Source organism: Solanum pennellii, chromosome 11, assembly GCF_001406875.1.
Source record: "Solanum pennellii chromosome 11, SPENNV200".
Classification (NCBI taxonomy): Eukaryota; Viridiplantae; Streptophyta; class Magnoliopsida; order Solanales; family Solanaceae; genus Solanum; species Solanum pennellii.
The window spans coordinates 47,366,094-47,380,253 of record NC_028647.1 but is presented as its reverse complement, the minus strand read 5'-3'; the positions used below and the strand labels follow the sequence as shown (position 1 = coordinate 47,380,253).

Genomic DNA, 14,160 nt, shown 5'->3' with positions numbered 1-14,160 from the left:
TTCAATTGATATATACTAATTTGTAAAATAGAAATCAATCATTTTTTCATAATATTAATTAAGAACATATGTTTTTTAATTAATATAGTTTCAAAAGAATATATATATCTTAATATTTATATTAAGATCATTTATAAAGTTTGATATTTGTCTAAACAATCACACATCCAAATAATATATTATGTAATTGTTATTTTAATATATTTATAAAGTTTGATATTTGTCTAAAATAATCACGCATCCAAACAATATATTATGTAATTATTATTTTAATATATTTGTAAAGTTTGATATTTGTCTAAAATAATTACGCATCCAAACAACATATTATGTAATTATTATTTTAATATAATTTAAAAAGTTTAATATTTATCTAAAATAATCATATATCCAAACAATATATTATGTAATTATTACTTTAATATCATTTATAAAGTTTGATATTTGTCTAGACAATCATGCATCCAAACAATAATATATTATGTAATTATTACGTTGATAATTACCACATATCGTAGTTTTCAAGAACTGAAAAAATTCCGAAATTTTGAAGAATATCTAACTAGAGCTCAACAGTTCCTGGTGATATCGATCACCTTAGGGCTTAATGGGAAACCTTAGTATTCAATTGTGTGAAATGGGGTTTCTGAAAGAAGTTCAAATTTCAAGAAGACAACTCAACAGTTTTTTTTCAAAGAAGAATGTGAAAACTGTGTGTGGGTTGAGAAATGGACCAAGAAAACCTATGTGGAGGTCAAGGGTTTTGTCCTCAGAGGCAATACAAGCTGTACAGTCTGTGAAATTAGCAAAATCAGCTGACAAATTAGAGGAGATGTTGAAAAACAAACTTAGTAGGTTATTGAAGGCTGATGTATTAGACACCTTGAATGAATTGCAAAGGCAAAATGAAGTTCACTTGGCTCTAAAGGTATTTTTCAACTTCTCTTTTCTTTTCTGCTCAGCTCACTCAATTTAATTGAACAAGTAGCATAAATTGCAAAAAATAGCGTAAATTGCAATATGTTTCTGCCCAAAGGCGTCTCATTTGATTTTTATTGGCTCGTAGATAGAAATTATTTCTCAATTTATTGTGTTTAGTATTCAAACTTTAACACAATCCAACTTCAAATGTCATCACGAACGAGACAAACCTTTTGGGTGTGTTTGGTATGTCCTCGAAAATGTTTTCTTGGAAAGTAAGTGGTCTCTTACTTATTTTCTAATGTTTGGTAATGTAAAAGAGTATTTATGTGTTATTTAGCAAAACTTTAGGGAGGCGGATAGGGACGGAGAGTGGGGGGAGGGTCATGGGGTGAGGGTTGGATGGGGGTGGGTGGGAAGGAGACGATTAACTTGGAATGTCATTTATGCAACTTACTTGCCTACTTCCATTAGGGAAGTCATATTCCTAATTTTTAAGGAGCTTATTTTCGCAAAGAAAATGTTCTCCAAGCATTTTGATCAACCAAACATAGGAAAATTGCAAAACATTTTCCGGAACACTTACCCTGTATATTTGAATTTTGAAGATATAGACTAGACTGATTGAAATTCCATACTTTGATATGGACAAAGGGACCTATATATAGCTCTTTCTTTCCAGTGGTGTTTACTCTTCCTACCTATCCTGAAAATTTAGTCCACCGGTAAACAACGTTAACAAATAACCCCAATCTAAGTTTAATCGAACATCCTAATAAGGGATGACCATACTTGTTCAATTTATCTCTTTCGACTTGGATCAGCATGAGGCGTACCTTGGAGAGTTTTGATATAAGTTGGAGGGATTCACAGATCTTCCATAATGACTTCCTTGCCCCTTCATACTTTTCATTTTATCTTAAATGTGCATTTTATCCGAAACCTCAGGTGTTCAACTTTGTCAGGAACGAGGAGTGGTACACACCAGATTTATCTGTGTTCAACAGTATGATAATGATGCTGGGCAAAAACAAATTCATTGAAATGGCTGAACAACTATTTGTGCACATGATAAAAGAAGGTCTGCATCCAGATAGTAGAACCTACACTGAGCTGATTGGGGCATACTTTAGAGTAGATCTCATAGAGAAGGCAATGGAAATGTATGAACTGATGAAGATATCTGGATTCTGCCCGGATAAGTTGACTATGAGTATTTTGATAAGGAACCTTGAAAAGGCTGAAGAGAAAGAACTTGTGGTTAGAGTAAAGAATGAATGCGCCAACTATATTGACTATCCAGAGAAATTTCTAAAAGAGATTGAAAGTACCAATGTAAGTTGATTCCTGACTTTTTAATATGTTCTTTTTACTTAGCACTATAAGTCTTGATCTGGGACAATTCTCAAGTTCTTTTTTTTAATTCCTGTTGATAAAAATATTTTTTAATTTCTTATGTCATGCTGAAATCCATGTTCATTTATAAACACACTATCACCACATGAAAAAGGGGGGGAGGGGGTAGCATTATGTGGCAAATGTTATCCCATACATGATTCTTCTGGTAGATGAAACTTAGGATAAGGTCCAAACAAAAATTGAAATTGACTGGTAACCCTTGAGAGTTCTCGTTTTGATTGGGCTGGATGTTATTCACTAAGATATGTGGCTAGAGGCCCTTAGTTGCGCGGACTCTCCACTTCTGATGCTGCACACGGACTGTCCACTTTTGATGCCGCACCTGTCCCGGATTCTCCAAAAATACACTACTTTTGGCGAATCCGACTCGCACCCGTTGACCTTTTTGAAGAGTCTGAGCAACATAGGAGGCTGTCTAGAGCCTGTTTGGAGGGCTTAAAAACTGCTCTCAAGTTTTTTTCAGTATTTTAGAGTGTTTGACAAATATCAGAGTAACTTTTAAGTAAAGTGCTTTTAAGCCAAAAGCAATAAGTTGGGGTTTCCCCAATTATTACTTTTGACTTATTTTAGTTTAACATCTGTTTTCCCTTGATTAATCTGTTACATCATCTCTAGGATCATAAGATCGAATGCATTGTTTACCCTCTCAACGGAAATTGCACAATTGCGATAGACCCTGTCTACTCTAACGGACTCCCCCATTGGGGTCAAGACAGCAAATGGAACATCAAGTATAAGAAGATCGCTACCCAAGTACGAAGCAAAATATAGTGATACATATTAATAAGTAAACCCCCAGGCCCCATGCGTGGGATTACATGGGGTCTGATGTTGTATACAAATAAGTAGATCCCGTACCTATAAGTGCGAAAGTATAATGAGAACATATGGAAATTATACCTGTAACCACTGCATTGGATGCATCTGCATCTTGTTTGACCTATCTAAACACAGGGGAGGTCCCCTCTACCTGAGCTCCCTATCTGCTAATACATGAGTAGCTTATTAGTCCTGGCTTACTGAACTGGGGTCCGAACAGTAGCTGAAGAACCATGTGGTCATGTTGAAGTCTTAGCTGTATCACCCCCCCGAGAAATATCTAGCATAATATCCCAACTCACTTCAAGTAAAACACTCTTTGCCTCCCATCTTCTTACATTGACCATAACGTACCTTGCTATAGGACCTGCAAGTGTGGGTTGATGAACCACCACTTCTCTAATGCTACTATTGCCCCTGATGAGATGGAGTGCTAAAAGAGGAAGTACAGCTAACTGGACTGATCTAGAAGAATCTTGAATATGACCACCCCTGCCCTCATTTAGAGCACTCTTAGTAGGTACAAGATGACGAGCCCTCTTCCTATTTCTCTCAGCATCCTCATGAATCTGCATTGCATCTACTCGGGTGGCAACATCCCAACATCCAAATATGTACTATTGTGGCTTTCAATCACTAACATAACTCGGATACGGTAACGTAACTCATCAACAAGTAGGAATCAAGTGTATAGTGAGACAAATTAGTTAAAATAGCATCATACTCAACCATAGTCATACCTCCTTGCTCTATTTGCTCAAACTAGCACTACCTCTTATCATGCTGACTCTAAGTAATGAACTTCTCCATGAACAAGGTCAAAAACTCACTCCAAGTGAGCTGTGGAGATCCAGCTGGCCTGCCTCTCTGATAGGAGACCCACCAAGACTCGGCTATACCAAATAGTGGAAAAGTAGTACAGGCTATTCCATGTGTGTCTCTAATACCCATGGTAAAGGTATCTTATTATGCTTCTTTATAAACTTCAGAGCCGTAGTAGTGGCTGAAGTGTTATCAAACTCTGGGAGGAAGAATTTCAGAAAGACTCCATCTTCCTCACCATATCATCTCCAACAATAGTAGAAAGGCCCCTCTCCGCCCATCTGTATCATAGGTTGGGAAGCCATAATAGGAACTAGGATTGCAGTCTCAGTTGCTAGGTTAGGGTGTTAGGCTACTGTTCTAAGGAATACAGTAGGACTCTGAGCACCAAAAGTAGCATGTAACAGCTGGTGGCACTGGCAGCTCAATTGGTCTAGGAGAATAAGATTCCAAACGTTCAATATTCTCACACTGTTGCTGGGTCACTCCAAAAATATTGATGCACCTGTGTCGGATCCTCTAGAAATGCATTATTTTTGGAGGATTCGACACACGCCCTCCGGCATTTGTAAAGAGTCTGAGCTACATGGGTCGCACTCTCACATACTACATTAACTGGAAGAGGAATGGCAGGACTAAGAACTGTGATCTGTACGGGAATATCCTGTGCCTTAAGAATCACAGGTTGTGTTGGTCTAGCTCAACCAACATTGGGGGCCTACCTCCGGTAACCTTAGCAGTTGTGGTTCTAGGTTGAGTAGTCTGAGCACTCGAGCTTACTTTCCCTAGGCATAGCCTGCACTGGTGGTTCCTCATTTGATTCTCCAGGGACTATCTCGTATTCACCATATGTCATAAAGACATTCAAGGATTAGAGCTTACTTCTAAATCTATCGCATGAGACAAAAAGGAAGAAAGAATCCCTTGCATCCTCATGTTTATAGATATTTTCAACAACATATCTTCTATAAATAAGAGTACCAGGACTTTGCTCCTTGACTCACAAGAATCTAAAGCCTAAGCACTAATAACAAGTTCCTCAAGATCCAAATCTGTTGGCTATGAATGGCACCTTAAGAACCACTACCCCCAACCAAACCCCGTCCTTTGCCACCACAACTCATTTTCAAAGTTGAGCAGAATATTTGAAATGCAAAGTAATAAAGTCTAACAATTTTGATGAAAAGCTACGTAAGTCATTAATATCTTAAAATAAAAAGTCAAGGAGCGCTGCTTAGACTCTGATTACATAGCTTGGGTTACAATGGGAAATTAAACAAAATGAAATAGCTAGCTTGAAGTGAGCCTTCAGGGTGGCCCAGTGGTTTGGGCTTGGGACTTCTATATTGGAGGTCTCAAGTTCGAAATCCCTTGCCAGCGAAAGCAAGGGGTTTGACTTCTTGGTCGAACTTGTCGCACCAGGCTTGCCGTAGGTTAACTATCCTATGTGATTTGCTAGCTATTGCATAGGAGGCGGGGTTTACCCTGTGCCCATCCAAAGGGTAGCGGCTGCGGGCTTCCCTTGTCTTTAAAAAAAAAAAAAAACTAGCTTGAAGTGCCAACACTACTGTTGTGGGTTCTCACCTTAGGTGAACTCTGATAAGGTCTTGAGCACTATATGTTAGAATAGCAGTAGGAACAAAAATAGTATATAGAGTTCTACTTGGAAAGGGATTGAAATGTAGTGTCCTAGTTGAAAAATGAGTCTAATGTAGTAATGTAGCGTCTATAAATAGAGTCTGAATATAATAATGTAGAGACAATTCAATAATATTCTTCTCCAAGATTTCTTATATGGTATCAAAGCCTCTACGATTCTGGTAGAGAATAAAAAAGAGCTCCCGTAGTCGGCGGGCGGTTATAACTCGTATAGCTGCTCGTATGGCCAATGATTATGTTAGCAAAAGTTCGGTCAATACTATATGCATAAAAATAGTCATGCTTAGAATGGCTGATTTTTGAGAAGCATCTTGGACAGAAAGTAGCACCCTGCTTCTTTCCGGTGGCGTTTTAGATCTAATTTGTGTAGAACCATGCATCTTTTCGATTTGCGTATCACCGTGCATTTTTTCCGTAACCTACTTTGTCATATCCGATTTGCATAGCATCACTTATCTTTTCGGTGACTACTTTCTCATATCTGTGTAGCACCGTGTATCAATCTGGTGTAGCGCTGTGCATCTTTTCGGTGACTACTTATCTGATTTGTGTAGTACCGTGCATCTTTGCGTACTACTTTCTCAAATCAGTGTTGCGTAGCATCATGCGTCTTTTCGGTGACTCCTCATATATGAATTACGTAATTTCACTTTTCGTCATTGTTGTGCATAAACCAACACATCTCAGAGGTAAAATGTCTCCCTGTGACCAAACCACAACCGGCTTCGCTGTGGATCAACCTACCACGCGCCGCCCAGGAGATCATCACCTTCGACGAGATCTGACCACCCTTCGGTGCGTGAGCTTGTTCTGGACTGCTTTTCGATGACTTTCTTGTTCAAGATTTATCAATCTCTTGATTTTGAGATGACCTACATACTTTAAACCAGTTTCCCTTAGCATTTTTCTTACAGATATCTTCACCAAGTGAGGATTTTCACCAAGTACCTCACTGCTCCTATTAATCACATCTGTAACAAGCTCAGTATATATGACGTGTATGTATCAACTTGAGGGGGAGTGTTAGAATAAGAGTATGAATATGAATAGTATATAGAATCGTACTTGAAAAATGACTGTAATTTAGTGTCCTAGTTGATATAGGAGTCTTATATAGTATCTATAAATAGGGTCTCAATGAATAATATAGAGACACAATTCAATAATATTCTTCTCCAATATTTCTCACATTATCACAGTTGACCAATAATCGAACTAGTGGAAGGATCTACAGAGAACATATAATTAAAAAGGGTGAGCCTAAAGCCCATCAAGATCATCAACCCTCTGTAAAATAATGCATGGAAGCAACAACATAAAAGTATATATTTTCCAGTACTTCAATGAAACATCAAGTAGGATATGTAGAGAGTAGGTACAAGTTAATCGCATTCAACCGTAGGCCCTCAGGGTCAAGCCCTTTAGACTGATTATTTAAATCTATGGGCCCTGTGTATTCCAAATAATCTATTAAACCGAATCACATGGTCCTTTATGGATACTCGGGATTTATTAGACCAACATACATGGTCCTCAGGAACTGTATAACAATATCAACTAAAATCAATTGGCTTGTACAGCATATAATACAAGTAATCATGTCATCAGATATTGTCATGTAAGACTAATCAAACACATATAATAATGCCAAATACCCTTTAGTGATACAATTGTTAAATCTCTAGGATGCTATGCTCACTTTATGCGAACTTAAGTGAGAGCAATATATATAGTTGGTCACAAAGGATATATAGGCAATGACAACGTCGGGAATAGTGCAAAAGTGTCTTCAGTTAGTTTTGAGATTCTTATGTAGCATAAGGACAAGTGCAGGATTCAAAAACCCTTTAATTTATTGAGTATTGGAATATTATGTGTTAGAATAGAAGACAATAGATATAGATGATTCATATAACTGACCTCAACTCTGCTTTTTTTGAACTTGATAACTTGGTATTATATCACAACCAGTACAGGGGTTGTACTGAAACCTTATATACATATGTAATGCAAATTTCACTGCCCTGAACCTAAATTGAGTCTAGAACATCAACTATAGAGACATTTCATTTGAGTATACCTGGTTACACCAAAAACATAACAACATAATGCAGTTTATTTTAACCTTTAGCATGTACTCCTGCATCCTCCCAGCTCTGAGACTATCCTGGGCATGGTGATGGTTTAGGAAATACCTTTGGGACTTAGAGATATTCTCTATAGCTTAAGAGTGTAAGTGCAGTGTAGAAACAAATGGTTCACTGTCTCATATGTTTCCTTGCAAAGAAAACATCTTGAGCATAAGGTTATCCCTTTCTTCATCACATTGTCCTGAGTCAAAGCTGCTTCTTTGGCCAATAACCAGATGAAACAGGATATTTTGTAAGGTATCCTATTTTTCCAAATTTGCTTCCATGGCCAGTTTAGATCGTGATTACTAGGTTGATCCATCATCCTGTAAGCTTTGTTAACTTTGAATACCCGTTTGTTGTTACCACTCCACCATAATTTATCCTCTCCAATCTGAAGCCCATTAAAGGTGTTTACTGCGTTAAGGAATTCAGCAACTCTCATAATTTCCTAGTCATTTAGCTGCCTCCTAAAGGCAAAGTTCCACCCCTGTCGTGTCCATAGCTCTGCTATGGATCTCTGTTGGAACAATGCTAGATTGAAAATATCGATATACCGATATAAAGCTTCCAAGTTGCCTTTTTCATGCCATTCATCCGTCCAAAATTTGGTCTTTCTTCCATTCATCACTCTTTTCTTTTGAGTGTTCCTCACCTCATCCCACAAACTGACCTCAACTTATTGAGGCACAGTTTACAATGGTAAACTGCTGCTTCTCTAGTAGAACTTGAAATTGCCTTGCACAATATTTGTACCTTTTGCAGGGGCGTTAGGAACATGAAGAATTTGAACATCTGATAGTTAGGCAGATCTTAGAAAGAGCATTCCTCTTTTTTATTTCTTTCTTTTAGATAAGGAGAGAGAGCAGTCCTTTAAGGTGGAAATTTTGTTGTTCAAAGTGATTTGTCATAGAATCCATCAGTTTGAATTGATGATAATTAATAATTTCTAATGTGCCTGGAACGTCATGTTTGGCAGTAATACTAGTATCTCAATTCTAGTTTAACTATGCAGAATGGACCTCCCTTCTCATTTGAAAAACATATTCTAGTTTAACGATAGTGAATGTACCTCTATTTTTTATTTGAAAAATATTGAAACTTCATAGTTCAGTAGGTCTCTAGAGGGACCTCCCCTACAATTCCTTTTTATGGTGCTGCTAAATCACATTATATCAACAAAGTGCTAGTTTGTTCCCACTTTACCCTCTAAATTTGTTTCCCTTAAGAAGCAGTTTTCTAACCACACTCACTCTCCTCCCTAGCTTGACATGTTGCACTCCCTAACCAAGCTCCGCCCAGGTTTCTTTCCCTCCCTTTCAGTCCAGTCTTCTCTGCACCAGTCCCCGTAGGGTTTCAGAAAGAGAGGTTTTGGGAATGACTGAGAGAGGAGGTTTGGGAATTTCAAAACTTAAAGAGATAACTATTTAGTTTTTGTTAAACTAGATAGAAGTTCCTTGTTTTCTCGTTTGATGTGCCTTCACCTGAAGTTTGAGAAGTCTGGAATAACGGTAAGAGAAATGTAAATGGAAATAAAGACCAAGTTGAGCACTCGCCCTACAAATGTGAAAGACGTAGTGTGCTGCTGCATCAATCCAGTAACTTGAAATTGAAAATTTCCTTTCAAAATTGTTACTTTGATGTACTTTATCTGATTGAAGCTGACTTTACTTTCTATTTCCTGTCCCTAGTTCAAGCGCAGATCGATCGACCTTGTCTGAATTCTTGAAATGATATACAAAAGCTTACGAGTATTACCCCTTTTGTGGCATTTGGAGACGTATAAACTATTGGAAAGCAAGAGCACGGTAGGCTATTGTTGATCCGCATGTAGTCACTAGTTTGTCAATACTTGCATTCCTACTCCTGTATAGAAAGGATTTGTCAGTCTTGACTCTTTAAAAAGCTACAGAAACACCAACACAAGCAGCAATGAACTTTGGCTCCCAATCTGCATGATTACTAGAGTAAAAAAGAAGGTTGTTGCAAAAGCCAAGTATGGAGACCAACAACCTCGTGAGTCCAACCAATAACTTGGCAGACAATGACTCAAGAAAATCATCTTCAGCATGGCGAGATGTCGGAATGGACAAGAACATAATGATGGAAACGATTGAGCTGATAATGCTACTGCATTTGATATGACAAAGACCATAAATCCATTCAAATTTAGCAATATTGGAATATCATACAAGAATTTGGAGGGTTCTTCACAACTTAGTAATAGTTTGTGCTTGTATGTGAACTAGATTCACTGCACGTGTGTTGCACGTGTAGGTTAAATCTTGAGATCCCTATACACGAGATATTTTATTTTTTATGTATATTTTAGGCTTTCAACATATCAATATGTATTTAATATTGCACTACGCCATACCAAGTGAATGGACAATCTATTGCCTTCTTGCTTGTTGGGCATGTAGTGGTGAAGTCATATTCTTAAATTGTTATTAGGCAAGTTGTTAGTAAGTAATTGTGCATGAATTAATAGTTTGTCCTCTTAGTTATGTCGTGTCATAAACTGTATGTTCTCTTTTAATATTTGAAATTTAGTGTACCCTGTATTTGAATAACTTTACATACACAAAAGTAATGTCTTCTGCGATAGCTGTCTAGTGCTTTTCATATCGTTTCCTCTTTCACCAAACCTAAGAATTCATTCAATATATATAATTTTCATTAGCTACATGTGTGGTGTATGTTTTTTCTTGTTTGATCTCTTATAATTTTGCTATTATCAAATTTCACCTAACATTTTCTTGTAGAAGTATTTCTTATGTATGTCTCGGTGCATCAATTTGGTTGTTCAGTCATGACCTGCGCTTTTTTTTTTTGTTGGCATAGATATTTGTAATGCGATAAAGCATCTTGTGATAGGTATACTCATACATTCGATATCGTTTGACCTTTAGCTTTATTTATCATCATTGCAAATACATAGACGTATTGGAAATTGTTTTCGAATAAATATGAAAGGATATCCTTCATTTTCGCGAGGGTTGATAGTTGTATTTTTGGAGTAAACATCAGGTTTGTGGCATATTGACCTGTTGTATTTTTTTTGCATATATGACATTCTCGTCAAAGCCTCTACAAATCAATCATGTCCCATTGCATAAACCATTTGAGGGCTCTGGTTTTCTCAGCAGCATGATGGACGCATTCTCTTTCGAAACAAACCTACTGTATAAAAGTAAAGAATCATCAATTGTTATGAATATGTAATTGCGTAATTCTTTTCTTTTCTTTTGTGCTATGAAGTATCACAATAAGATAACTTAAAAGTAAGGATGGATTAGACAACGTACCTATGCGATGGAGTCCATTGGGCGTTACTGAGGTCGATTCTCTGTCCTCTTGCACGCTGCAGCCTAGTAAATATTTAGCCACTTCAAATAGTATAATTCATATACGCTGTTCTTCACCACACACTTCTAGTTGTAAGCAGTATCTGTTTAAAACGGGAAAGGAGGTAGTTATAGTTGTATTGTTGGAGTAAACATCTGGTTTGTAGCATATTGACATGTGTTTTTTCTGCATGTATGACATTCTCGTCAAAGCCTCTACAAATCAATTGTCTCATTGCATAAACCATTTGAGGAGCTTAGTTTCTCAACATCATGATGGACACATTTTCTTTCAAAACTAACCTAATATGTGAAATTAAAAGAATCATCATAAAAAATTGTTATGTATATGTAATCCTGTAATTCTTTTCTTCTCTTTGTGGTATGAAATATCACAATAACATAACTATAAAAGTTAGGATGGATTAGATAATATACCTATGCATCAGGGTTCATTGAGAGTTAAGGTGTTTAGGTATCGATACAATTCATATATTTATTGAGGCTGATTCTATGTAGTCTTGCACGTTGCAGACTAGTAAATATTTAGCCGCTTCAAATAGTATAACTTGAACATGTTATATTACTTTAAAATGAAAAAGAAAAAGTTGAAATATCAAAATAATCCTATGTAATTTAGTTACTACAAAAATGCCATTATTATTATTATTATATATTAAGATATTTTCGTTATTATAATTATTAGTTACGTTTTAGATAAAGTTCATAAGTCATTTGTTTAGCTTTTTTCTTATTTTTTTTCCTTTCATTTATTCCATGCTCTTACTATATTTAAAGCTCACAAGTTTTCACATTAAACAAAAAAATGAAACTTCCCGTTAGTTTTTCCTGAGAAAGTCCCAAATGGCAACAATTTTATCAAACATTTGTAACTTATTTAAAGCATATAATTTAATTTGCTAAGCAACATATGAATATAGAAGATTAAGGGTGTTTGATTTTTGAAATTTCTCATGTTTGGTTGAGTAAAATGTTTTGAAAAATCAACTAACTTTTGTCAAATTTAAGAAAATATTCACACGAATTCCCTAATCAAAAAATTACACTATATATATAACGTTAAATTCTGATTTTATTTTTACATTTAATAAAATGAACCCTTTGAAAACAATGGATAGGCTTGGCTCAATGAATAAGTGGTTCAAGAATTGTATCTATGTCAATATTTTATTCCTCTTTTTTAATTAATGCGGTGGAAAATGAAAATTTTGAGCTTAGACCTTCTTCTTCTTTTTTCATTACTATTTTTTTTTCCTTTTATTCCATTATTTCTTTTTAATTTATTTTTGTTAAAAATTATTAGGCACATTCTTTTTAGGAAAAATTATATATAATAGCAAATTATTAATTCAAATTAAATGTTATGACTATAGTTTACTTTATTTTCAATCCGCAGCTATTGTTTTATATAATTTGCTATAGCAACTTCTCCGAGCAAAATGACAAGAAAATGATTGCTTCTTCGGCTACTGTTACAAAACTGGTGGGATTATACAATTAAATGGCGTCTGCTTCAAGCATATAGCCGTATATTAAAAACGAAAGAAAAAACTCATGAATTTTCTCATACATATACAAATTCAACCAATACAAATTTTATTATTATATACATATTACACATATATACATATACAATTGAAAAGCACAACAAAAAGAACATATACTCATACAATTAAGTTGTATTTCTGTTTTTTATAAAGCGAGAGAAAATTGTATATATACATGCAAAAATATATATTTTCTTCCTATACACGTATAATTATACAATATACAAATATTTTACTTCGATTCAATTGTAAACAAATGTAAATTTTATACAAATATTGAAGCGAAATAGACCAGCGAATTATACAATTGCAGTGAAATAGGCCAGCGAATTATACAATTGCAGCGAAATAGGCCAGCGAATTATACAATTGTATATGTATAGCGAATTATACATCTATATGTTTGCTATGGAGCGCAAATATGCAAACTTTGCTATAGCATACAATATGATTTTTTTGTTTACTATATGTGAAAGTTTGCCCTTCTTTTTATTTATATTTGTATTCTTTTTTTTTTATTCTATTATTCATTTTTAATTAATGCTTTGGAAAATGAAATTTTGGGCTTAGACCATCTTCCTTTTTTTAAATTATTTTTTTCCCTTTTATTCTATTTCTGTTGTAAAATATTAGCAATATAAAATTATCTAAGACAATAAATATATAGACAAGTATATGGGAGAATGCTTTCTTATTTTCTTCTTTTGTAATTTTCGATTGATCCTTTAATAAAATAATCATCGCCTATTTATAGTACAAAACATCTTTTTAAAGTTACATGAATTAAAGTGTTCATTTATTTCGTAGATGAACTTTAAATAGAGTTACGGATGAACTTTGAAGTGAGTTACAAATGTGTAACACCTCGTAGCCAAAACAGACCAAAAATTAGTTTTTCAGAAAAATCTACAGGTGCTACCAACGGTGGCATCGACGGACCGTAGCCTGAACCACGGTCCGTCCTGCACAACCGTCGATGGGATCAGAAACTCCCAAAAATTTTAGCCTAGAAAAATTGGTTAAGTCTTGGACGACGGACGGACTTACAGTCCGTAGGTCAAACGACAATCCTTAGTCCGTGACCGTCGATCAAGACTCCCTTCAACCACTCTCTGCCAAGAGCTATGGATGACCAGCATGGTTCGTAGGTGGACCTACGGTCCGTAGGTGGAAAATTTGCAGCCAGTTAAGGGCAAATGCAGTTGGGTCAACTTAAAATTATCATAACTATTATAACAAAATGAATTAGGTCTCCCATGACCTACCCACAGATATATAATTGAATTATCTTTCCATAGCCACCGACCTTGCTAAAATCAGACCTCCGAGTAAAAAGTTATGCCCATTTTAGTAAAGGCCTGTCGAACAGGCCCTCACGACGGACCCAACAAAGGGGAGTCGGGCGCACGACGGACCGTCAGTCCTGGCCGTCGTGAGGCCCGACAGCAACCTTCCCAGGGGTCTTTTTGACCTTTC

The 14,160-nt window shown here is 35.8% G+C and overlaps 1 protein-coding gene across 1 annotated transcript; it reads left to right on the top strand.

Annotated features, from left to right (window-relative positions):
• The first annotated feature begins 452 nt into the window (after positions 1–452).
• Positions 453–10,326, top strand: LOC107003191 (protein THYLAKOID ASSEMBLY 8-like, chloroplastic). The gene is made up of 3 exons (XM_015201473.1): positions 453–928; positions 1,870–2,256; positions 9,461–10,326. The coding sequence occupies exons 1-3, from the start codon at positions 608–610 to the stop codon at positions 9,488–9,490; spliced, it is 738 nt and encodes a 245-aa protein (XP_015056959.1). The 5' UTR covers positions 453–607; the 3' UTR covers positions 9,491–10,326.
• Positions 10,327–14,160: the final 3,834 nt, after the last annotated feature.

Excerpts from the sequence above, each read along its gene's own strand:
- LOC107003191 (XM_015201473.1), top strand. The coding sequence starts at position 608 with ATGGGAAACCTTAGTATTCAATTGTGTGAAATGGGGTTTCTGAAAGAA. Across the intron at positions 929-1,869 it reads AAGTTCACTTGGCTCTAAAG|GTGTTCAACTTTGTCAGGAA; the intron begins GTATTTTTCAAC and ends CCGAAACCTCAG. Across the intron at positions 2,257-9,460 it reads AAGAGATTGAAAGTACCAAT|TTCAAGCGCAGATCGATCGA; the intron begins GTAAGTTGATTC and ends TCCTGTCCCTAG.